Source organism: Orcinus orca, chromosome 13, assembly GCF_937001465.1.
Source record: "Orcinus orca chromosome 13, mOrcOrc1.1, whole genome shotgun sequence".
Classification (NCBI taxonomy): Eukaryota; Metazoa; Chordata; class Mammalia; order Artiodactyla; family Delphinidae; genus Orcinus; species Orcinus orca.
In genome coordinates this window covers 31,351,061-31,376,947 of record NC_064571.1, presented here as the reverse complement: position 1 = coordinate 31,376,947, position 25,887 = coordinate 31,351,061, and the positions used below count along the sequence as shown (strand labels likewise).

The 25,887-nt window shown below is 34.7% G+C and overlaps 1 protein-coding gene across 9 annotated transcripts in view; it reads left to right on the top strand.

Moving 5' to 3' along the window:
- The window catches only part of ZNF638 (zinc finger protein 638), an 84,145-nt gene that overhangs the window by 41,721 nt on the left and 16,537 nt on the right, over nt 1-25,887 (top strand). For 8 of the 9 annotated variants that reach the window (XM_033400453.2, XM_033400458.2, XM_033400452.2 and 5 more), the window contains 12 exons: nt 2,650-2,708; nt 2,936-2,988; nt 10,967-11,017; nt 12,897-12,968; nt 13,996-14,082; nt 14,359-14,427; nt 14,841-14,881; nt 16,633-16,764; nt 18,651-18,779; nt 20,681-20,722; nt 21,227-21,361; nt 22,510-22,635. In XM_033400453.2, the coding sequence (XP_033256344.1) occupies nt 2,650-2,708; nt 2,936-2,988; nt 10,967-11,017; nt 12,897-12,968; nt 13,996-14,082; nt 14,359-14,427; nt 14,841-14,881; nt 16,633-16,764; nt 18,651-18,779; nt 20,681-20,722; nt 21,227-21,361; nt 22,510-22,635 (996 nt within the window). The remainder of the gene's footprint in view (nt 1-2,649; nt 2,709-2,935; nt 2,989-10,966; nt 11,018-12,896; nt 12,969-13,995; nt 14,083-14,358; nt 14,428-14,840; nt 14,882-16,632; nt 16,765-18,650; nt 18,780-20,680; nt 20,723-21,226; nt 21,362-22,509; nt 22,636-25,887) is intronic. The other variant, XM_033400454.2, reaches the window with a different exon arrangement.

Genomic DNA, 25,887 nt, shown 5'->3' with positions numbered 1-25,887 from the left:
GAAAATCTGATGAATAACAGAGATAAAACTGCAGAGATACAAGCAATTCAGAAGAGAGTTTAGTTTTACTTTAATTCAGAAACTATTTCTTGAACATCTGTTATGTGTCCGGCATTATGGTACATGCAGAAGATGCAGTGATGAACGAGGCAGATGTGCTTCCATTCTTCTTAGAACTTATTGTCTATTAAGGAAGGTTAAAAAGTCTAAAATGATTAAGAGGAAAGGCATGGTGGATACATCTAGGAGACCCCATCTGCATATAACTGGAATTTCAGAAAGAGAACATCACTTAAAAACTGGTAAAGATGTTAATTTTCATAGTTATAAAGGTACAAGCTATAGTGATCCAGGCAGAAACAGTATAAACGTAAAAAGTAGACTAGCCTTAGGTAGCCAAGCAACACATTCTCAAGGTTGAGTGGAAAAAAAGATTGATTGTAATGCAGTACATGCATTTCAAGTCAAATCCCAAGTTGTATGTTAGGACCGTATTCTCAGACATGTATGGGCTCGAAGAACGTTTTATCAGTCTATCTTTCCGAGAATATTGCTATCAAAATGAACAACTTAAGAAATGGAGAAGTTATGATATAAAATGATTGGTGATGAGTAATGAAACCATTTAAGTGTAGAGTAAGATCCAAATAGTCGTTCGTATCTTTATAAAATAACATAAATTGTAAAAAAAAAAATTACTTAAAATTAAAAACAATAATAATTTTGGTCTAAAATATGTCATCAGAAATTGGCATGGGGACTTCCCTGGTGGTGCATTGGTTAAGAATCCTCCTGCCAATGCAGGGGACACGGGTTCAAGCCCTGGTCCAGGAAGATCCCACATGCCACGGAGCAACTAAGCCCACGTGCCACAACTACTGAGCCTGCGCTCTAGAGCCCGCAAGCCACAACTACTGAAACCCGTGCGCCTGGAGCCTGTGCTTCACAACAAAAGAAGTCACTGCAATGAGAAGCCTGCACACCGCAACAAAGTGTAGCCCCTGCTCGCCACAACTAGAGAAGGCCCACGCGCAGCAACAAAGACCCCACGCAGCCTAAAATAAATAAATAAAATTTTTTTTAAGTGGCATGTAAGCCAAGATGTAAGGGCTTTTAAATTTATACAGAAGAAATCAGGGGATTCACATTTCTTTTAACACTGAGGATACCCATTAGTAGAATAAAAGTAAGAGGATGATTATCTTCTAAACCATTGGGGTGAGGAAGATGTTTGGGATAAAATCCCATATAGAACAAAAGGAAATGGCAAGGTTGCCCCAAAAGAACAGAAAACATAAAATAACATGACAACAATTTTTGTTAAGTTCAGATCAGTTTAACACATTTATTGAATGTTCACTAATTGCCAAGCATGATTTTAGGCACCAGTGATAGTGAAGAGGAGAAAGACCACAAGGAAATTAAACATATATATATATATACTATGTCTATTAACAGCAAGTGCTGTGGAGAAAAGTAACAGAAAAGGGAAATAGAAGTGCTCTTTTTGGGGCATGAGGAGCTGTGCAACTTTCCATAAGGTAGTTATAGAAGCTCTCATTGAATAGGTGATATTTGAACAGACACCTAAAGGAGGTGAAGGAGCAAACTGTTCCTTGGATTGAGGGCATTCCAGAGAGAAGGAACAGAAACTGCAAAAGGCTTCTCAGGTCCATGCCTATGTAGTTTGTTTTGTTTGAGAAGTATAAAGGATGCTTTAGGATTGGAAGTAGAGGATGGGGAGAAGTATGTGGTAGTTTGGGGGTAGAGAGTGCATGGAATGTGTGGTGTAAACGCTTAAGTATTAGCTTTTTCTCTGAGTGTGATGAAAGGTTTTGAGTTTAGGAATGGCAAGATCAATCTGGTTCTATGTTTAAAATGGAGTGAGGGTGGGTGAAAAGGCAAAGACAGAAGCAGAGACCATTATGAGTCTATTACGGTAATTAAAGGAAAAGATTGGACCAGAGTGATAGCAGTTAGACATCAGAAATATTATAGCACTGTTTGTTTTTTGTGTTTTTTTTATACCCCCTCCCCCCCAATAATAAGACTATAATTCCTCATTAAATATGACAGCCAGAATCCCGGCTTCTGTTCACAAAAATGCCGTGTATTTAGCCTATGCTAGGCACCAGACCGCGGACGCTCAGTACTGGCAAAAAAGGAAATGCCCTGCCCTCATGGCACTGCCATTTTTTTTTTTTTTTTACATCTTTATTGGAGTATAATTGCTTTACAATGGTGTGTTAGTTTCTGCTTTATAACAAAGTGAATCAGTTATACATATACATATGTCCCCATATCTCTTTCCCTCTTGCATCTCCCACCCTCCCTATCCCACCCCTCCAGGCGGTCACAAAGCGCCGAGCTGATCTCCCTGTATAGCACTATTTGAAATAATGTTTTTGAAAGGTAGTGATAAGAAAATGTAGATAAGTGATAAAAGGCAGGATGTAAAATTACACTGTATGATCACAAATTGAAGAATTTCTATCTATAAATAGAAAACGGTGATTAACATTTATACTTTAGGGTAGGAATATTTTAGATTTATGTACGTGTGTGTTTCTTATGCTTTTGTGTATTTTCTAAATGGTTTTTTATAATTGGGGAAGAAACTAAATTTTTCAAAATATTTTTCTTTCATAGAACAAAGAGGTGAAGAAAAAGATATCAGATTCAAAGAAAACATCTGCATCTACTTTAAAGTAAGTAATTCCATCATCTCCTATGTGAGAATGACTATGCATATGAATTAAAATTTTTAAATTTTACAACGACATTTTTAATATATTTCATCATCCTGACTCCAGTTTAAATGGGGCATCATTCAAACTGAATTATTTTAAACTTTTTTAGATTTAAGCTTTGCATCTTTAGAAGTTTTAGAAGTTAGAATTTTATCCTTTGCTAAATTTTTTTCTCCTTTTAATAGAAAAGATACAGATGCTTCCAAGGCTGTTGAAACTGTGACTTCAGCTTCTGCTAGTAAGTTGTTACTTTCAGTACTCCTCCAAATGAGTATGTTTTGTCAGATGACTAGAAACTTCTTGTAAGATGATGCTAGGAAAACATTATTCATTGTGCTTTAGGAGAAGGGGGACCCACACTGGCTCCTGTATTAAGCTAATGGTTAATGTTAAGTGTTTAATTATGAAATCTCTTGTGGAATAAATATAAGGACTCAATGAGATAATGTATGCAAAGTACCTATCATAGTTCCATAGTTAATAGCTATTTAGGTTAATTTTGCAGTGTCTGTCTCCATTCCCTCCCAGTAAACTGGTAAGACAAAACATAAAGGTATGTTAAGATTGCTTGTGTGGTCCCCTTTGATTTTGAAAGTCTGCTAAGAACCAAAAAGTAAACAAAAAAGACTAAACAGAAATAGATGATATTACACTCATGTGTTATTTCTTACACACAGGCAAATACTTCAGGTCTTTATTATGAATCTAGCTAAATGAATTTTGCATACAATTTTAAACCCAGTTTATTTATTTTTTTCTCAGTCCATTTAGGATCGGAAATGTCGAGAGAAAAAAGTTATTGCCAAAACATACACTCTTAAATCTAGTAAACAGTGTGATAGTGAAGGACAAGACATAAACAATATATTAGGAAACTTAAATTGTGTTTTGTATGTTATCTTTTTGAAAGGTAGGTAGTTTATGGATTTATATTCAGAATAGATAAAAGAGTTTTTGGTATTAGAACTAATATTCAAGTGACTGGAAAATTGGATTGTGTAGAATATCTCAATTTTCCATAATGTTTAGTTGGATAGTGTCCTGAAGTTATTGGAAGTTAGTGGAGGTGACTATGAGTGGCTTCTGGAAGGCAATAAATTTTTACTAAAGTTTTAAATGTGAACGTGTAAACGGATAATATTTAGAGGCAGAAGATTACTTCAGTTAGGCAGATGACATAAGAAAGGTAACAGAAAGGCCTTGAAGATTAGTGCTGGGGTGTTTTTTAATTTGACCCCATTAACAGCATTTCTCAAAATGTGTTGCGTGAAAGACTTATTCATAGAACATGTTTTGGATCAGGTGAAGGTTAGGATATGTATTATACCTTTTTTTTTCCTTTAAAAAATAATCCACAAACCCATTCACTTTATGAAATCCTGCAGGAAAGAAACCTATTTAACTTTGTTTAACCCACTGTTTCCAAAGCTTGGATAAGTGCACCCCATTTTTTCTGTGTAAGACCTAGTAACAATTGGTACAAACTGGGAAATTTCCTTAGAGAATAAAGAACCACTAGTTGTTTAGGATTCTCATGTAGATTGGATACATGGAGTGATTGAAAAATCCTATTGAGAAAACATTTGGGATTCACTTTCAGGTAATTAGGACCTGATATTAAAAGGTTAATTAAAATGATCTGGGATGCTAAAATCTGAATTTTTATTATACAGAATTTTTTAGTGGATAATATATAAAAATTTTAAAAATAATTTAAAAATTTCAAGGTTTCAGGCCGGATGGAGTTTTCTAAACGAATGTAGTAATGTTGATTATAATAAAATTTAGCTGCGGTGATTTCTTTGAACTGGGGGAGAACATTGCTAAGTATCAGGTATCAAGGAATATCTATGGGAGATATCATTTAGTCAATCACATGGCATTGAAAGTGGGATACTTAGGAAAATTTTTTGTTAAGTTTAAGGTTTGAATTTTGGGAATGGCCCTAACATAATAAAAGTAATGCGTAGGGGGAGAAGTGCTTCAAGTTAAGTACTTCCTCCCTTCTAATATAAATGTAGAAAGAAAGAGAGGAGCCCAAGGCTGAGAAAGTGTCAGGTGAGAAAGATAAGATAGCTTTTTGAGATCAGCAATGTCAGATTGAAGAGGGATAGGAAGTCAGGGTAGTTTTAAGGAGAACTTTGGGGGCTTCCCTGGGGGCTTCCCTGGTGGCGCAGTGGTTGGGGATCCGCTTGCCAGTGCGGGGGACACCGGTTCGAGCCCTGGTGCAGGAGGATCCCACATGCCGCGGAGCAGCTAGGCCCGTGCGCCACGGCTGCTGAGCCTGCACTCTGGCGCCTGCGAGCCACAGCTGCTGAAGCCCGTGTGCCATGGCAGCTGAGGCCCGTGTACCTGGAGCCTGTGCTCTGCAGCGGGAGAGGCCACTGCGGTAAGGGGCCTGTGCCCCGCAGCGGGGAGTGGCCCCCGCTCATTGCAACTAGAGAGGGCCCGCGTGCACCAGCGAAGACCCAATGCAGCCAAAAATTAAATAAATGAATAAATAAATAAATTTACTTTTAAAAAACAAAGAGAACTTTGGTTATAAGCACAAATCTAAAAGGATGTAGGAAAGTACAGGGAGGGAGCAAAAGCCTAATTTTATCAGAAAGGGAAACTTTAGAACTTTTACCCAGTGCTAATTACTTACTTAGCACTCGGCTATATGCCCATAATTAGATGTGTTTTATAAAGTGGTTAGGATACATCAGAGAGTTATTTCTAAGTAGTTTATAGTTTAACTTGTGCCAGAAGACAGAAAACAAGGGAAAGAAACTTGCCATGGTTACACTATTTATAGTAGGCAATTTGTTATTTCACTTAATATTTCAGACCACCGTATGAGTATAGTTCATACTGTTCTCCTTTGATGAGGAAACAGATTCAGAGAGGTTAAATGACTTACTCAGGGTCACATGGAAGTGTTAGTATTCAAACCCAAAACTGTATGCTTCCCAGGCTTTTCACCTATACTAAAGTACCTCTCTGAGAATGAAAACTTGTTCTATATCTCCTTTGATCGCTCTTCTTTTATCTTCCCTTCATTGTTTCCCTGAATGTCTGTTCCTCTTCTCATGTCCTACTTTTCTTGCTGGTTGATTTCTTTCCTTTCCATATCTTTAAGGACCAGTGACATCTCCCATACATACATAAACCTCTTCTGCCCCCTCAAGTTTATGCCTCATTTTCTTATATTGTCTAACACCGCCACTAGTTATCCAGTGTAGGAATCTATTAGTAATCCTTTACCCTGTCTTGTCTTCTTTTTTGTCCCACCCAGTTCAAACTTAAATAACATCCTTCCTCTTCTCATCCAATAGGTGGCTGATTCAAATTAGTTCTCTCTTGAATATACCTCGAATTATCTCACCTTTACTCCATCACAGCTGTAAATGTTTTAGTTTAGACTCACATTTGAATTTTTGAAGATAGCCTCCCGACTGGCGATTTTTATTCTACTCTGCTCCGGTATTAACACTCTTGCCCTGAGGTCACTTTAAAGCAGATCTGATCGTTCCACTCCTAGTGACCCACAGGGGAAAACCCAAATTCTTCATAACGACCCCTTCCCCTTTGGCCCAGATGACTTTTTCAATCTCTTGTCACGCAACTGTATATTATGTTTAAGCTACTCAGAATGGTTTATTTTCCAGCTGTGCTATTTCATTTCTCGGGTCTTTATGCTATCCATTTGTGTGGAATCATTGTCTAAATTCCAGTTAACTTCACTTAGTAAGCGCTTATGAAGTAGCTATTTAGTAGGTGCCAGGCCTCGTGCAAGGTATTGAAAATACAAAGTCAATTAAGACTCCTTTTGGAGGGTCGAGGTGGGGCAAATTCTAATTTATCTTTTAAGGCCCATCTCAGATGAAGCTTCTTTGTGATACCTTCCCTGACTCCTAGGCAGTTAAATGCTCCCAACTCCCTCCTAGAAATACTGTATTGTGTACATTAAATCACTTGGTATTAATAGGTTGTTAATAAGTCTGTCTCTTTCACTTGGCTGGGTAAGGGAATATTTGTAGTTTTATTTTTCTGTACCCTAATATCTAATGTGGTGTAAGGGTTAATGAATAAATATTTGCTGGAGGAAGAGTATAGGGATACTCAAGTCACATTTGTATTAGTGTCATAACTGAACCCATGGAAGGCAACTAGAGATTATCATACTAAGTGAAGTAAGTCAGAAAGAGAAAAATAAATACCATATGATATCATTTATGTGGAGTCAAAAATATGACACAAATGAACCTATTTATTAAACAGAATCACGACATAGAGAATATGTGGTTGCCAGGGGGGAGGGGGGCAGGAGAGGGATGGATTGGGAGTTTGGGATTAGCAGATGCAAACTGGTATACATAGAATGGATAAACAACAAGTTCCTACTGTATGGCACAGGAAACTGTATTCAGTATCCTGTGATAAACCATAATGGAAAAGAATATGAAAAAGAATGTATATATTTGTATAACTGAGTCACTTTGCTATATAGCGGTAATTAACACATTGTAAATCAGCTATACTTCAATAAAAAAAAAAAAACTGAACCCTTGGAAAAACACATAGTGAACCAAAATTTTCTGATTTGTCATTCTTGAATTAATGATTTTTTTCTTCTCTAAGATTTTATTGGTTTCCTTTTTCTTTTTTGCGATACGTGGGCCTCTCACTGTTGTGGCCTTTCCCGTTGCAGAGCACAGGCTCTGGACGCGCAGGCTCAGCGGCCATGGCTCACAGGCCCAGCCGCTCCATGGCATGTGGGATCTTCCCGGACCGGGACACGAACCCGTGTCCCCTGCATCGGCAGGCGGACTTTTTTTTTTTTAAGTGCATGTCTTTTTATCTTTTCAACTCCCAGATGAAAATGACTTTTTTTGTTTAAGTCAGTTATTTCCCCAGTAAAAGCACTCTGCCCAAATAGTTCCCACATGTGAGTTCCAGCAAACCTTAAAGGAAGTAATAACTCTAGTTCTGATTTCAACTATTCCATAGCATGCAGAGGAAAGGAAAACATTCTTTAAAAGGGAGTATGGAGGGGGAGGGGAAACAGGAAGGAAAAAACAGGCTAATACCAACATCGAATGCTGACAAAGACACTGCACACTTAGCACAATGGCTAAAATAAGAAAATAGTAATACCAAATGCTATTGAAGATGTGGAGAAACTTGAACATTGCTGGTGGGAATGTAAAATAGTATGGCCATTCTCGAAAAAAGTATTGTAGTTTTTTAGCAAAACTAAACATGTGCTCACCATAAGACCCAGCAGTTACACTCTTGGGCATTTATTTCAGGCAAGTGAATTACATTTCACACAAAACCTGTTCACACAAAACCAGTACACAAATATTTATAGCCTCTATTAATAGCCAAAAGCCGGGAGCAACCCTAATGTCCTTCAGTAGGTGAATGGCTGACTAAACAAACCGTGTTATGTCTGTAGCATGGAATACCTACCACTTAGCAATTAAAAGGAATGAATTATTGATACATGCAACAACTTGGATGGATTACAGAGGAATTGTGCTGATTTTTAAAACTCAATCTAAAAAAATTATGTATTGTAAGCTTCTATTTACATAACATTCCTGAAATGATAAAATTAAAGAGATAGAGAACAGATTAGTGGTTGTCAGGGATTCTAGGGGAGGGAGGAGATGGCTCTTTCTATAATGGGTAGTAGGAAAGATACTTGTGGTGGAACTCCTCTTTGTTTTGACTGATGGTCACCATAATCTACACGTATATGATAGAATTTCATAGAACTAAATATACGTTATGCGCATGCAATCTGGGGAAATTGGAATGTTTGTAAATTACATCAATGTCAGTTTCCTGTTTATGATATAATACTTAGTTATGCAAAATATTACCATTAGAGAAAAGTCCGTGAAGGGTATATGGGATCTCTCCCTATTATTTCTTACAACTCCATGTGAATATACAGTAATCTCAAAATTAAAAGTTAGAGAAATGTTTTAAAATGCTGATAAAGCTATCATACTAAATTGGAATTATAGAACAGTTTCACTTCTGAATATTTAATGTAAAGTTTTTAAGTAAAATTTTAGTGTCTGGAAGTATATTAAATGAATAACATAGTATGCCCAAGAGGGGGATGAGGGTCATGTCAGAAGTATAAAGATGGTTCAAAATTAGGAAATCTGTCAATTCCATTTACTATATTAAATAGAGGGAGATAAATGCTGAGAAACTCTTAAAGTAGGTGACTACTTCCTTAATGTGATAGTGTGTTTGTGTATACATACTTTATTTATTTATATGCATAACAAATACGCATATATCAAGTCAAAAGCCAGCATATGCTTAAGAGTTAAACAGTAGAAGCATTCCCATTAAAGTTGGGACCAAAACAAGGGATACTCATCATCACTTCTATGAGTTAAAATAAATATTGTTCTAAAACTAATAGCCATTAGCTGGTGCACTACAAGTCAAGAGGCATAAAAATTGGAACGTATGATAAAACATTATTGTTTGCAAATATATACGTATGATGGAAAACCCAATAGAATCTATTGAAATGCTATTAAATAATTAGCCATCTTAATTCTCTAAATTACTATAAAGTTTTAATTGCTTTATTACATAAAAAAGAACCATTCATACTAATATACTAATAAAATATTAATATACTAATAAAATATTCCATTTATAATAATAAAAAAGGTAGAAGCTATGAAAACTTTTAAATACTAAGAGGCATAAAATAAGGCTTAAATGAGAAAACAGCTCATTTTTGGATAGAAAGCCTTTCACCATTATAATATGCCTTTTTTTCTTATATTAAAAGATAAATATTAGGAACCTAATACCAGTAAAGATTTTTTGAATCTATATAAGCTGATAATAAAGTTTATACATAGAATAGACAAGAAAATTCTGCAAAGGAAGAGTAATTAGGACAGAACAGCACTAACAGATATTAAAATATATTACAAAGTTAAAAGATTTATATAGTTTCATATAATTGCATAAATAGACAAAAGATCAGTAGGACAGAATAGATTCCACGAATACTCCCCCAAGCATATGGAGTATCAGTAAATCATTATGGTAATATTTCAGATTAGCAGGGAAAAGATGAATTATTCATTAAATTGACTAGCCTCTTTGTAAAGTATATAGTTTATAGTACCAAAATAAATTACAGGGACTTCCCTGGTGGCGCAGTGGTTAAGAATCTGCCTGCCACTGCAGGGCACACGAGTTCGAGCCCTGCTCTGGGAAGATCCCACATTGCAGTGGAGCAACTAAGCCCGTGCGCCACAACTGCTGAGCCTGCGCTCTGCAGCCCGCATGCCACAACTACTGAAGCCCACACGCTTAGAGCCTGTGCTCCGCAACAAGAGAAGCCACCGTAATGAGAAGCCTACGCACCTCAACGAAGAGCAGCCCCCACTCGCCACGACTAGAGAAAGCCTGCGCACAGCAACGAAGACCCAGCGCAGCCAAATAAATAAATAAATTAAAAAAATAAACAAATAAATTACAGCTGGAGCAGAGATTTAACATGATACATAGACAGTAGTTAAAAGTATTGAAAGAAAATGTGGAGGGTTTTTTGGTTTGTTTTTAATTTCAGAATGAGAAAGTCCTCCCCTATCAGGAAGACATTGATTACACGAAAATATTTTTGTATAAGTATTTCTCATAACTTTTTAAAAGGTTGTTACCTATATGATACAAATTAATTTTAATGTATAAAGAACTCTAATAAGAAAATCCTCAAAACCCAAAAGATAAATTGGCATATATTAAGAATAGACAGATCACAAAGAAATAGAGATAAATTTACACATATGAAAATTGACACAGCTTTACTTAAAATTTAAGAAACAAAGATTAAATCATACTAGTTTCTAGCTCAGATTGGAGTGATTAATAACTTCTTTTACATACTGTGTTTGTGTGGAAATGGGAAGCCCCACTCTTGTATACTATTGATGAATATTAATTGGTACAACCTTTCTGGAGGACAGTTTCATGTTTGTTAAAATTTAAATCTATCCCTTTGTCTCAGCAAGTCCATGGCTAAGAATTTGCCTATAGTTATAGTTCCATGGGCATACAAAGATGAGTATAAGGATGTTTCTTGCAGTGTTTTTACCAAAATTATGCTAAGTTAGCTCTTTCCTAAATCTAAGTGATGTTTTTTGTAATGTGATACTGATATATTTTTCTTGTTATTTTAGCCAAACCTGGACAAACCAAGACATCTGCAGCCAAAGTAAATAAATCTTCAGGTATGTTTTCTATATTAGGATCCTAAACATGTTAACTTTAAATTATTTAAGCAGTCTTTCAGTAGTCTTGGATCTCATGTGGCACAGTGTGTGCTGAGTATATACCAATCTGAAATTTATAGTCATCTAGAAGTTTTGAGAAAGCAGGTTTAGTAGATAATGCTCTTTCCTTGCAGTGATTATCAAAATAAAATAATTTAACTGGCAAACTGTTTCTCATGATGAATATTGGCAATATTTCCGTCTTTCTCTTTTATTGAGGTCTTCTCTGTTTACTTTCTTTTATAAACAAACTTACAGCAAATTATGTTCTCTTTGCATTTTTATGGGCTATAGTGGATTTTAAAGTAATTATTAATTTTTTTCTCCTTCCTCTAGCATTATCCCCATTTCTGTTTTTCCTCCCATTTCTGCGAAATGCCGGTTAATTCAGAGTCATCTTTTTAAGAGGATAGAGATCAATGTATTACATTGTCTTTATAATGGTAGGAAGGAAAGGAAGCGGTCTTGAACCACTGTTGGTGGCAGATCCATAATTATCATATAGTAGTTTCTTAGAAGCAGTAATCTGAGGGAGTCAGGTGTGGCTAGAAAACATGTTTTGAAGATGCACTTATTTAGCAAACAGTTTGATATTACTTTAATAGTAAGTTTATAGGAGTCATTGGTGGAAATCTGGGGAAGTGGGTGCTAAAACCAGTAGCTTCCCCCTTGAGTGTTGGAAATTAATTCTAGATATTTTTTTCCTTAAGTTCTGGTACCCAACTAGAAGTAGTAAAGTGAATCGACTTGTGGTAGTAACACAGGATAGTGAAAGAAACACCTTAAGAGCTCATGGGGCTAAGGTTACTGCAGTGTGACAAAACTTGGGAATTACTAAGAAATGACTGGTTGAGTGACAATCTATAAAGATTGGTATTTCTCTTTATGAGCAGTAATTAAGGTCTGTCTTTGGATATAAAGTGTGGATTTGTAAACTATTCTGATTAAATTTTGCAGATGTTGGTAATTCTTTTTGTTTGTTTAGTAACTTCAAAAGCATGGTCATATTCTCACAGAAGGTCCTGTTAGGTAGTTAAGGCAGTTACCACCCTGGTTTATAAATGGGGAAACGTGCACAGAAATCAGTAAATTCCCCCAGGCTTCACACCTTGACTTGGAATTCAACTTGAATTCACTGACTTGTGATCCTGGGCTTTTTCCTTATACTACCTTGCTCATTGGGCATTCTAATTTTCAGAGCTAAACCTCCTGTTGCTCTCTGAATGCCGAGGTTTTTGACTCTGGTAATCTTTTTAGTGACACTTAGATGATCACAGTCTTTATAAACAGCATCATTTTGGAATATAAGCAATAGTAATATACATATGTAGAAAGAAGGGTCAGACAGTTTAAATAATCCTGTTCAGATAGGGCCCATTAGGAATGAGTCAAAATAGTCTTTATGTGGCCTGACAATGATGTAGGTATTCTTAAGTGCTTTTTAATCAACTGGGAGCCAAGGAAGCATGAGCTGGGAGGTCCTCAATATAACTGCTTTTGGAGCCATTAAAGGCATCATGGGATTGTGTTTATATCCTTGAGGTTAGTAATTTTGCTTCTAATTACTAAGTTGATACACACATTTAGAGATCTGTGTAACTTGCCTGAACGCTGTTTTTAAGTACCCCAAAGGGGAGGTGAATTCTTATTTCAATGATATTTTTCTTCCTAAAGAAATTATCATTTCTAATTTAGCAAATGACCTGTGTCCCTAAAGATGATAGCATTTTGTTTTGAATAAAATATAGTTTGTTGCTCTTATATTCTTTGTGAGGTTCTTTGGGAATTGTTGATACTAGTTAAATAAATCAGTTTTGACTAAGCTTTTGTGATTTAGGGAAATCAGCGGGTTCTGTAAAATCTGTGGTAACAGTAGCTGCTAAAGGTAATAAAGCTTCAATCAAAACAGGTAAGACTGTTGGAAAAGAGGTTATATTAAGTTTATTCTTAATTCTGCGTTAAAGAATGTAATAAATATGGTATCAAAAGCAAGTTTTAATTTGTAGTATGTAATAACATCTTGAAAAGTTTAGTAAATAATTCTTTGATATTTAGAACCTGACACACATAGGACTTGTGTTTTTTTTTTGTTTTTTTTTTTTTTTTTTTGCGGTACGCGGGCCTCTCACTGTTGCGGCCTCTCCCGTTGCGGAGCACAGGCTCCGGACGCGCAGGCTCAGCGGCCATGGCTCACGGGCCCAGCCGCTCCGCGGCATGTGGGATCTTCCCGGACCGGGGCACGAACCCGTGTCCCCTGCATCGGCAGGCGGACTCTCAACCACTGCGCCACCAGGGAAGCCCAGGACTTGTGTTTTTTGATGCTTTGGTCTTTGACAGTATCTGCCATTGCAGTTACATTTTTGTTTAGGAAACATTTCTGACAGCCATATAATCATAGATTGCTCTGCCACTTTCCCCCCGTTTAATCTTTTTTTTACTCATTTTTTTAGAGCTGTCATTTCATATTACCTTCCCCAGCTTGTAAAATTCCTCTGATACTTGTTACTTTAAAGATTTTTTTCCATGTTACAAGGATGTATCCTCCATAAAGAAATGGAACACTAAATTGTAACATGTTGAAAATAACATGATCCGTTTATTAATATATTTTTCCAATTGACTAATGTAATTTTAAAGAATCTTTGTGGAAGTTATAAAATAATGATTTTTATGTGTGTGATTATGGTGTACTTTTGCCACATGAGGATTTCATAATTTGTGAATCATTAATAGCCCTCAACAAAAGTTGTGTCTCAGTTTAAATTTGCTTTTAATCTTACTGGTAAACAGATACTGAAAATAAATGGAAATAAATATGTGGAAAAGAGCTGCTTTTATAATGAAGTTGAACTACTTATTTACTAATATATTAGTATGAAACATGCTAAATGACTGAATAGACCCTTAGAATAATGGTTCAACTCTACTTTTAAAAGCAAAATCTAGTGGAAAGAAGTCTCTAGAAGTCAAAAAGGCTGGAATTGTCAAATACAAAGACGCCAATAAACCTGTGATTGTACCAGGTAAGCTTGAAATGCTGTCATGCAGTGCTTTCTTTTCATTAAATCCTATTGGTATACACTCTAGGTATATTTTGAAATAAAATTTTTTGCTTAAAAACCTTCAAAAGGATTATTTGGTGTTTCAAAGGAAAACTTGTATTAGCTTTGTCTTAAATCAGGTCAGCCTAAGGAGACTTGAAGTAACAAAATAAACTAGCTTAAGTTCCTCTTTAGATTCATTAGTTTAATTATATTAGTGTATTTTTCTAGACTATTAAAGCAGACTATTTCATGCAGAAAACTCTGAAATAAAGACGAGTGTGGAAGTCAAAGCCACTGAAAATGGTGCTAAAGAAACTATTTCAGGTAGGTTAATAGAAATTTTATTTTGTTCTTTTATGTTTAAAGATAGAAAATTAAATTTTAGGAAAATAATTTTGTGTCTCATATATATATGTGTGTGTGTGTATATATATATATATACACACATATATATTTCAATACCAGAGTCATACCTAAGTGAAATTAGGAATATTATGATTCACATCTTCACCTTGTCTCTTGATTAGTCTGAAATTTTGCTCTCAGAAAGAATAAAGCTGAATGTATTATTGAAAAGCCAGTGTTACTTATGTAGCTATATCCTACTTAAATTCTCTAGTCTTCTGCCCACTGTATACATTTTCATGTAGCTACTATTTAATCCATTGTGGAATAAAGTGGGATCTTGATAAATAAAGTATATCTGCATGAATTCTTATTTTATTTTGTATCTTAAGAAGCTGCTTTGGAGGCCACAGAAAATGAACCAGTTAACAAGGTCAGCTTTTATATTTTACTTATTTTTATAAAGCTTAAGAAATTTTGACACAATGTATTTTTCTTACTATAAACCTAGGTAAAAAATACACAGATTTGGTATGGTGAAAAATCCTGGTCATTGGAGACTTCTAAAATATGGTTTGAGTTAAAAAAAATCTTGAGTTACAAAAATTTACGTGCAGATTATCAATAAATGTACGTGTTATTGAGGATTACTTTTCACTGAGAAGAAAATGTTAGGCCAGTTGGGTTTTTGAATAGATAACAGGTTGTCAAATTAGAACCAATGGAATTTTGTGAAATTTCTTTTTCCTTAGAAGCAAATTGGAGATATGTTACTATTTAGATATGTTAGTATTTAGAATACCATTTATTTTTTGTGTTTTTAGAGGAGCAAGTGGAGTTTGCAGTTCTATTTGAAGGGCATAAAGTTCACTTTATTGTTTTCATGTGCTTATATCTGTTATTATGAATATGTTAAGATTTCATTAATTTAGACTTTACTGGTTAAGATCTTGAGATCCTTCAGGTGCTCAGGGTAAGTTTATTTTAGACTGGTTGCTCCATTCTTCAAGTAGTAACTAAGTAAGTAGTATGTGTTAACTTACTGTTTTGTTTTAAGAAGAATATTGTAAAACACCAGTAGAGTATCTTAGATTTACTTACTGCACTTTAGAAAGAATCTTTTTTTTATACATATATAAATTTATTCGTCTTATTTATTATTTTATTTTTGGCTACGTTGGGTCTTCATGTTGCACGCGGGCTTTCTCTAGCTGTGGCGAGCGGGGGCTACTCTTTGTCGCAATGCACAGGCTTCTCATTGCGGTGGCTTCTCTTGTTGCAGAGCACGGGCTCTAGGCACACAGGCTTCAGTAGTTGTGGCACACAACCTCAGTAGTTGTGGCGCACAGGCTTAGTAGTTGTGGCACACGGGCTTAGTTGCTCCGCGGCATGTGGGATCTTCCTGGACCAGGGCTCGAACCCGTGTACCCTGCATTGGTAGGCGGATTCTTAACCATTGTGCCACCAGTGAAGCCCAGGAATCATTTTTGAACACAGTTTACTTGCTAGTTAAAAGTCATTCTCAACTAGCTTATGAAAATTATAATTTCCCACCTTCCCCCACCAAAAGAAAAGTTGCAAGTTGCCACATTTATGCCTTTGGGGATTTCGCCAACATCCACTAAAGGAAAAGTTGGCATTTATGAGAGTGATCTTGAAGAATAAAATAGATCTGAGAGAAGAGAAGGCAGAAATGAAAGTATTTACTTTGTAGTGGGGATTGGGTTATGGGGTAAGGATCCTAAGAGACTAGGTAAGCTTTTTTATATTGCCAGCAAGGGATTATTTTACTCAGTAAGATAAAAGAATATGCACCAATTTGGAGCACGGGGATCTTAGCATCACAAGGCACAGGAATGGCAACAGTACATGAAAGGAAGGAGCTGTAGTCAGAGACAGGCAAACCTGTGTTCTTAAATTTATTTTTAAGCAGTGGTTGCAGAAGAGAACTGAAGACCTTGACTAGATGACAGACGGTATGACTGAATTATTCTGTGTACTTGAAGAGTGGAAAAGTGCATTTTGTTTTGTTTTTAATTTGTGGTTTAGACCAGCCTTCTGAATTAATCAGATTTAGTATTAAATACAATTTAAATACTAACATAACATATGATCTGCAGTATAAATTTAAGTAAATATAACAGCAGTTAAGTTTTAATGTCAATTCTTAAATTGGTTTTGAAGGAAACAGAAGAAATGTGTGTGGTACTTATTTCTGATTTGCCTAATAAAGGATATTCTATTGAAGAAGTTTACAACCTAGTAAAACCATTTGGTGGTTTAAAGGATATTTTGATTTTATCATCTCATAAAAAGGTAAGAGTTGAAAATAGTTGTGAATTCATGTTGTCCGCAAGCACATTTTGAAAAACATTAACTTCACAAAACTAGGACGAAAGGGTTTAAGAGCAGCACCTCAGAATAAGCTGTCTCAAGTTAAGGCATTTTTAAAATATAAGACACAGATAATCCTTTATTTTAAAAATACATTATTCTAATCAGATGTAGTTTTACGTTGGGAAGGATGGATTTCCCCATTGAAGTTTTGCTCAAACGTTTAGTTTAACAGAAAATACTTTACGTCTGTAATATGTTAATACAAAGTTTTTTAAACAACTTATAAAATTTTGTTGAGCACTCTTTACTAGTATTTCTGTTTGTTTTTTTTACCCGTTATACTCAAATGGGAAATAACCATTTTCAGACTCAGACTAGTGAAGTCATCAGTATTTAGAACAACCTAGATTTATCTGTATGTCTTCAGTTTTCTATAATGAGTATATATTGCTTTTGTAATTTAAAAACAAAACAAAATATTGTTAATAATGAACAACTTTTGGAAGGTATTTTATAGGAAGTGAATTTCAGGGAAGTTTAAATAATGGAAACAACACCGTTAGAGTGGTGGGGAGTAGTGTTCTTACTATAGGAAGGAGTGGAGTTAATGATCACTAGAGATTTTTGAGAGTCAAGCAAGTGTGCTTAAGAAAACAAAGTAGGAGGGGAGAGTAAGTGTAAGTAGTCATATGCAGTTTTACCTTATGTTAAAAGTAGATTATTTGAATGGTTGCACAACTCTATAAATGTATTAAAACCCATTAAATTGTACACTTAAACAGGTGAATTTTATGATATGTAAACTGTATTTCAATAAAGTTGTTTTCTAAAAAGCACATTATTTGTAATGTTTAGAGATGGACAAGAATAAGAATACATTTTTTAATGTAAGAATTTTATGTGATGATACATTAAAATAGGAGGAAATTGTGGGAACCTGGGAATGAATAATTCAGATTCATACTTTGCATCATATACCAAAGTGGATGTGTATGTAGATAAATATAGAATCCAAATACAGAAAATCTAGATTATTTGTGCCCAGTTTTGATTAGAGTTGAGTAGAATTATTTGGAAATTTAATTTAATTATTTGGAGATTTAATATTTTTCTAGATATTATATGGAAAAATATCAGATTCAGTCATATAAACATTTGTGAAACTAAAATTAACATAAAGCAAAATGGAAATTAAAAATTTAAAATATTTATGTAAAATGAGAAACACGGTTCATATAAACATGCTATAAAATATTAAAAGTTTAATAAATAAATTGGCAAATGACATAAAGAGAATTTATTTTTAAAAATTACAACTATAAATAAAAATATGGACTATTTCCACCTCATTAACTATCAGACATATGGAAGAATGTTCAATCTCTTTACTTACCCAGGTATGAAAATTAAAACCAAAACGTATGGAGTTACAATTTGACACTTATGAAAACAACAAAATAAAAAATAACTTGCTAACCATTACATGTTTCTTTGATTCTTTCATTCCTCATATTTCTCATATTTTGTCAATCATTAAATTTATTTACTCAGTAAATGTTCATTAAATGTTTGCTACATGCTAGATACTGCTCTAGGTACAAAGGGTATAGTGATGAATAAGATAAATAAGATTTCCCTAGTGTCATTTACTACAATGTCCCTTCTTATTTCTCTTTAGTATTGCCTTATGAGTTCAGTCATTCATTATTTCTTGGTTATGGTCGTAATGTTCTAAGGAATGCTTTTTTTATCTTAAAAACATTTACTAAGTTATTCAATTCATTTGACTCTTTAAGTATTAAATTTTTTTAAGAAAAAGTAACTTAAGATTTATTTTTTCATTCTTATAATTTGTATTTTAAAAGGCATTTATAGAAATAAACAGAAAATCTGCAGATTCTATGGTAAAATTTTATACCTGCTTCCCAATATCACTGGATGGGAATCAACTCTCAATAAGTATGGCTCCTGACAACATGAATTTAAAAGACGAGGTAAATAATGGACTTACCATCTTATTCACTAGAGTATTATTAAATTTTTAAAACAGATTTATTATAGTCCATTATGTTTTCTAGTTTTCTTCTTTGGGTCACATATTTTCTCTCAAACACTGAGAAAGCATCTTCCTATATTTCTCCATAGTTGTCCATCTCATTGTTTGAGAGTTACCTCCATATTGAGGGAATCCAATCCCTCATGTATGTTGGAATGGAAAAAAAAAGTTGAAAACGGTAGTCTGTAAAGAACCCTATTCTTATCTCACTGCCATTATCTGTCATCCAAACTGGAATTCCAGAGGTTACCTTTATAATTTTTTCCTCTCATTTCTCATAACCAGCTGGTCACTAGGTCTGGTCTGTTTTAACTCCTGAATATTTCTGGAATTTGTTCCCTCTTCATCCCATTCACCATTGCCTCACCTCTTTAAAATGCCGGCTAAAATAGTTATTCTTTATATCCTCTACCTTCAGTTTTATCTCCCTCAAAACCTTTTTCCCAAAGTCATGAGACTGGCATACAATTCAAACCTCTTCAAATTAAACTGATTTAGAAACCCTTCATTGTTTCTGTGTGGCCTACAAACATTTACTGCTAAGAGGCATGAAACAGAGATGCTAGAATCTCTAGAGGAAGGTGGAAATGCATGTATTTTTTAAAATTAATACTTATTGGAGTATAGTTGCTTTACCATATTGTGTTAGTTTCTGCTGTACTGCAAAGTGAATTAGTTATACATATACATATATCCACTCTTTTTTAGATTTCCTTCCCACTTAGGTCACCACAAAGCATTGAGTAGAGTTCACTGTGATACACAGTAGGTTCTCATTAGGTATCTGTTTTATACATAGTAGTGTATATATGTCAATCCCAGTCTCGCAGTACGTCCCACCCCACCACCTCTGCTTGGTAACTATGTTTGTTCTCTACATCTGTGACTCTGTTTCTGCTTTGCAAATAAGTTCATCTGTACAATTTTTCTAGATTCCACATATAAGTGATATTATATGATATTTGTTTTTCTCTTTTTGACTTACTTCACTCTGTATAACAATCTCTAGGTCATCCTCATCTCTGCAAATGTCACTATTTCGTTCCTTTTTATGGCTGAGTAATATTTCATTTTATACATGTACCACATCTTCTTTATCCATTCCTCTGTCGATGGACAATTTAGGTTGCTTCCATGTCCTGGCTATTGTAAATAGTGCTGTAATGAACATTGAAAATGCATGTATTTTGAAAAAGCCTTCCACTGAGAATCATTCTAATGTGATGTAATTGCTGGGGTGGTCTTATATACAGTAGTGTCGAAGAGAAAAAAAAATTTAAGAACCATAGTCTCATAAGATAAAGTTCCTTTTCTAAACATTTAAGCCTTTTATCAGCTAGCTTCTCCAGCTTTGACATCCCTGTGTTGTGCCAGTCTTGGCCTCTTTATATAATTCAGCAGCACCAAATCACTATACACTTAATACCCTGTGATGTTTTTTTTTACTAGCCTACATCTCTGTTCTTCCTCATCCCCTATTTTGCTTAGCTGACTTTTTGTTGTGTAATTTGAATTCTCTTACTGTCTGCTAAATTAAATCTCTTATTCCTTGTATATGAATTTGAGTGTCTTCCCCTAAATGGTACCACCTTATTAGTCTTTAATGTACTTAGGGGATTAGGAAGAATTAAAGTCTGTGGGTAGGGTGGGACTTAGATAACTTGTTTTAGGAAGAGGGAAAGATTGTTGGAAGGAACAGAAATTTTGCTTACTTCTCATTTTATGAAATAGTTCTTAATGCTTATTCATATAGATTATTATATCAGTAAATCTTGACAAATTAAATATACAAATAAGAAAGAGCTTACACCTTCAATCTTCCTCTGTTTGCCTTTCTAGGAAGCTATATTTACAACCTTGATTAGAGAAAATGACCCAGAGGTGAGTTTTGCATTTAAATGCTTTTGTACACTTGTTTAACTGATAGAAACATTGGTTGTTTTATTGTTCACCTGTCAGGAATTGAAGAAAATCTTAGCACTAGTTTTAAAATATTGAGGTGATGGAGATGTCAGATGAGTCTTCTCTTGGTAAAAATAAGAAACAGAGGGTAAAGGAGTCCTAATGTGCAATATTTTTTAGATTCTGGAGCCATATTAACTGACTTGGGTAAATATTCGGTATATTAAGTGTTTTGGGTACATATTATGTTGATAGAAGAAAGATTATACTTCCTTTTTTAGTATATTGTTTCACTGATTATTCACATCTAGTACTAAGACCTCACTATCTTTACCTATATGGTCATTTTCTTACTCTTGGGAGAGGACATTACCTGACCTCTGAAAAATAAATTGTTAATCTGTGTTTTACACTTTGATACTTTAGCTGTTTTTCTCTTTTTCTGTGCTGTCTCTTTAAAAAAAACAAAAACAAAAACTACAGGCAAACGTAGATAAAATTTACGATCGATTTGTACATCTTGATAACTTACCAGAAGATGGACTTCAGTGTGTACTTTGTGTTGGACTTCAGTTTGGAAAAGTGGATCACCACGTATACATGAGTAATAAAAACAAGGTAACAAGGTCCCTTCTATTTTCGCTGTATGTTCTGTAAAGAATATATAATTGAACCCTATATTCTTATGGTCTGTAACTTTTAATTCAGCTTCTGAACTGAAGCACCTATAAACATTATTCAGCCTCTTAGCAGAATTATGATATACCATCATATTTTCTCCTGGGCTTTGGCAGGAAGAAGAACTCTTACTTTGAAGGGGAAATAAAAACTTGCACAAGGGAGAAGGGTAATACGTGCAAAGAGCATTATCTTTTGGGGAAGTGCAGACTTGTGTTCATCTAGCCTTAACTACCTTTGTGACCTTAGCTAAGTTGGTTTACACTTTTAGTTCTTATTTATAAAATGAAAGGATGTCAGCCAGGTATTTCTAAAGTCCCTTTACGTTTTCTGTGCCCTCTATCTTCTCTATTTAATTCAGTCGTGTCCATGAAAATTAGATTTTGGTCAACCATGTATTACCTAGAAAGGTAGAAAGGGTCTTATAGCAAAGTTGACAGTATTTGCTTCATAAAAAATACCTAATTGACCAAGTAGTAGATACTAATTTCTTTGACATGTTTAAGAAATTTCTTTAACCATGTTTAAGTGTCAGTTCAGTGGCATTTAAATATATTCATGTTGTTGTGCAGCCATCACCACTATCCATCTCCAGAACTTTTTCATTTTCACAAACTAAAACTCCCTGTCCATTAAACAACAGCTCTCCATCCCCCCTTTTCCTAGCCCCTGGCAACCACCGTTCTAGAACTTAAATTTCTGTCTCTGTATTTAACTACTTTAGAAACCTCATATAAGTGGAATCATACAATTTTTGTCCTTTTGTGTCTGGCTTATTTCACTTAGCATGTCTTCCAGCATGTGTTGTAGCATATGTCAGAATTTTCCTTCTTGAGGCTGAATAATATTCCATTGTATGCATGTACCACATGTGTTTATCTACTCGTCTGTTGATCGACACTTGGGTTGCTTCTACCTTTTGACTGTGAATAATACTGGTATGAATATGGGTGTACAAATACTTGTTCCAGTTCTGGCTTTCAATTCTTTTAGTATATACTAAAAAATGAAATTGCTGGATCTTATGGTAATTCTACTTTTAATTTTTTTAGGAACTAGTAATTAATACTTTTCTGTCTTTTCCAAAGGCAATTCTTCAGTTAGATAGTCCTGAATCTGCTCAGTCAATGTACAGCTTTCTGAAGCAAAATCCACAGAACATAGGTAACCATGTATTGATCTGCACATTATCTCCAAAGCTAGACTCATCAGAGGTAAGATTATTTTGTATCAACTTCTGTGCTTTTAGAATATGAGGAAAGCATAAAGATCATTCTCCCAAAGCTAGAAGATACACTCTGAAGCTGATTTCGAGAATTATTCTTGGACAGTAGTCAAACTCATTCTGAGTTTAGATACTGTTTCTTTTAAAAATTTATTTTGCAATCATTATTCCAATTTTCATGGTTTATGGAACAGTATAAATTTGTATAAATGAGAATAAATTGAGGTAATTTTAGAAAATGTAGCATATTCATTCTGATGCTTGCTATGGACATATGTGCAGAGTGATGCCATATACATAGCATGGTTATCTCCAGAATGCAGCTCTAGATTGAATCCATTTTGACTTCCTCCTGTTAAAAGTTTGGTTTTTTTCTTTTACTTGTTTAAATTATTATACTCTCTTCTTTTATAAGAAAGAAGATTTTACAGGTTCTTGGCTTGCACAGTAATAATCTTTGAAAACTATGAATAGTTTACCTTTGAAAGAATTAAATTGAAACTCAGATGTTTTCTCTTTCTAATAGTTTCATTGTATCTCAATAGCAAGAGGTAAATAGGGCCTTATATTTGGTGTCTGCAGGTTTTTGTTAATCTGCCAAACTCTTGAGCTAGCTCAAGAAAGAGAAAATTCCGCCATCTAAATCCAAATTAAATAGATCACCTATAAGTAAATGAATGCATCATGATACTGATTTAAGCACAAATTTATTTTTTAAAATAAATTTATTTATTTGTTTTTGGCTACATTGGGTCTTCGTTGCTGCGTGCAGGCTTTCTCTAGTTGCAGCGAGCGGGGGCTACTCTTCGTTATGGTATGCGGGCTTCTCATTGTGGTGGCTTCTCTTGTTGCAGAGCACAGGCTCTAGGCACACAGGCTTCAGTAGTTGTGGCACACGGGCTCCGTAGTTGTGGCTCGCAGGCTGTAGAGCGCAGGCTCAGTAGTTGTGGTACACAGGCTTAGTTGCTCTGTGGCATGTGGGATCTTCCCAGACCAGGGCTCGAACCTGTGTCCCCTGCATTGGCAGGCGGATTCTTAACCACTGGGCCACCAGGGAAGTCCTTAAGCACAAATTTGTGTGCCTTGTTTAACCTGATTTCAGAAGAAAATTTTTTGAAGTTTTTAACTTTTTTTTTTTCTTAACAGAACATTATATTTTTAAAACTTTGTGTTGTGGTATGTTTCAAGTTATGACTTTCAACTATGTTCAGAATTACAGTAAACACAGACTACACAGAAATTTTTCTTCCAGAATTGTGGTCCCAAATTCTTAGACTTAAAGAAAATGAAACAAGTGGAAATTATATGAAACTTCTGCCTAAATTAATGCTTTATTTCGCACATCCTAACTCAACCTCATTCTTGAAGAGCACATTTAACTTATTGTAAAAGACTTACTAGCTCAACCACTGATAAGCTAGCCTTGTAATCTTGAGCATGTCACATAATGTCCATTATATCCATTTAACAAATCATAAATTGGATAGTAGAGGCAGGTGGACTAATTTCAAGGTGTTGTAATAGTCTATATGAGAGGTAATGAAAGCCTAAGCTAGACTATGAGGTGGAAATAAATCCTGCCCCCAGATTTTTTTAATAACAGTTTTTAATTTACCATGTTTATAATGAGTTAATTAGTATCCTATGTTACCCTCTGTTCAATATCCTCCCCCCATATTTGTTACCTGTAATGTTACTTCCACATGTAATACGTTACAACCTTTAATTCTATAACTATAGTTACCTTGCATACAGAGTATGAAGGCATAATTCTAAGTACTGAAACCCAGTACCTGCATTTTTGATATCTTGATTATGAAGATATTTACTGCAGAATTTAGTAATGAGAGTGGTTCTGTAAAGAAAGAAATACGTGTAATTTGCACACTTGGAAGTGACTCTCCTATACTCGCAGTCTTTTCTCAAAATGATGCTGTGTTTTTGTTCAGTATTTGGGTTATGGCTTTCCTGTACAGTTAAGGAGTTGTTTTTTGTTGTCGAAAGGAAAAAAGAAGACTGTCTTCATGTTACTCGGGTCACATAACTTAATTACTATTTGTTGAATAGAATATGCTCTCTTCTTAGAGCTATCCTTCTGACACCCTCTTCTAAATTTATGGCCATTTGCTTTGTAAAGCATCTATATACCTTTGATTTTCTTTTTATTGCTCTTCTGAGTTACTTCTGTTATTTCTTAGACTCTGTATCTCCTACTCTCTTGGATTACTTTCTGTTTGCCAGAATATATTGTCAAATAATTTTCCCAGAAAGTATGTATGGCCAGTAAACTTTCTAAATCCCTGCATATTTAGAAATGACTTTATTTTTCTCTTACATGTTTCATTGATGGTGTGTCCAGGTGGAGAATTCTGTGCTCAGATTGTTCTTGCTTTTATTGTTTTGTTTTTCTTAACCAGTGTTGTTAAGGAGAAGGCTGATTCCAATCCTACCTCTATGTAATTTTTTTTTCTCTTTGAAACCTTTTAGCATTTATTCCTAATTCGTTTAGCAAATTGTTATCTAATTCCTTCTCTATGCCAGCACTGTTTTAGACTTTGGAATACATTGGTAAACAGAGGAGTCAATGGCCCAGTCTTCAAGGAGCTTATTTTTTTTATATATATATATATATATATATATACACACACACACACACACACACACACACACACACGTAGTGTGAGGTGGTAAAAAGTGCTATGAAGTGCTGTGGAGAAAAATCAAGAAAAAATGGTAGAGTGTGCTGGGTGGCGGGGTGTACAGGGGGTATGTGTATTTTAGAGTGGTCAGGCCCCTCTGAGAAAGAGTTATTTGAGAGACCTGAAAGAAAGAAGTAAGAGAGCGAACTCTACTAACGTATCAAAGAGAAGAGGTTTTTAGAGAGAACAAGAGCTAAGGCCTTAAGGACATATTTGGTGGTTCGGGAATTCCAAGGAGGATCAGTATGGCTACTACAGTGAGCAAGGTTTTAACTTGGTTTGGGACTTACTTCCTATATCCTGCTTAGATCATTCATTGAATTTATGAAATCTAAAAATTAGTGTTTCTTCACCTGAGGAAAATTTTCCTCTTATATCTTTGAATATTTCTTCTCTTCAAATTTTAATGTTCTGTCTTTCTGGAAGTAGCACCTGTACTGATATTATGGATGCTATATCCTATTGAATTTTTTTTTAGAAAAATTTTTTAGAGAGTATTCTTTAGAGTTGTTTTTAAAGCAGTTCTCTGAAATATCTTGAGT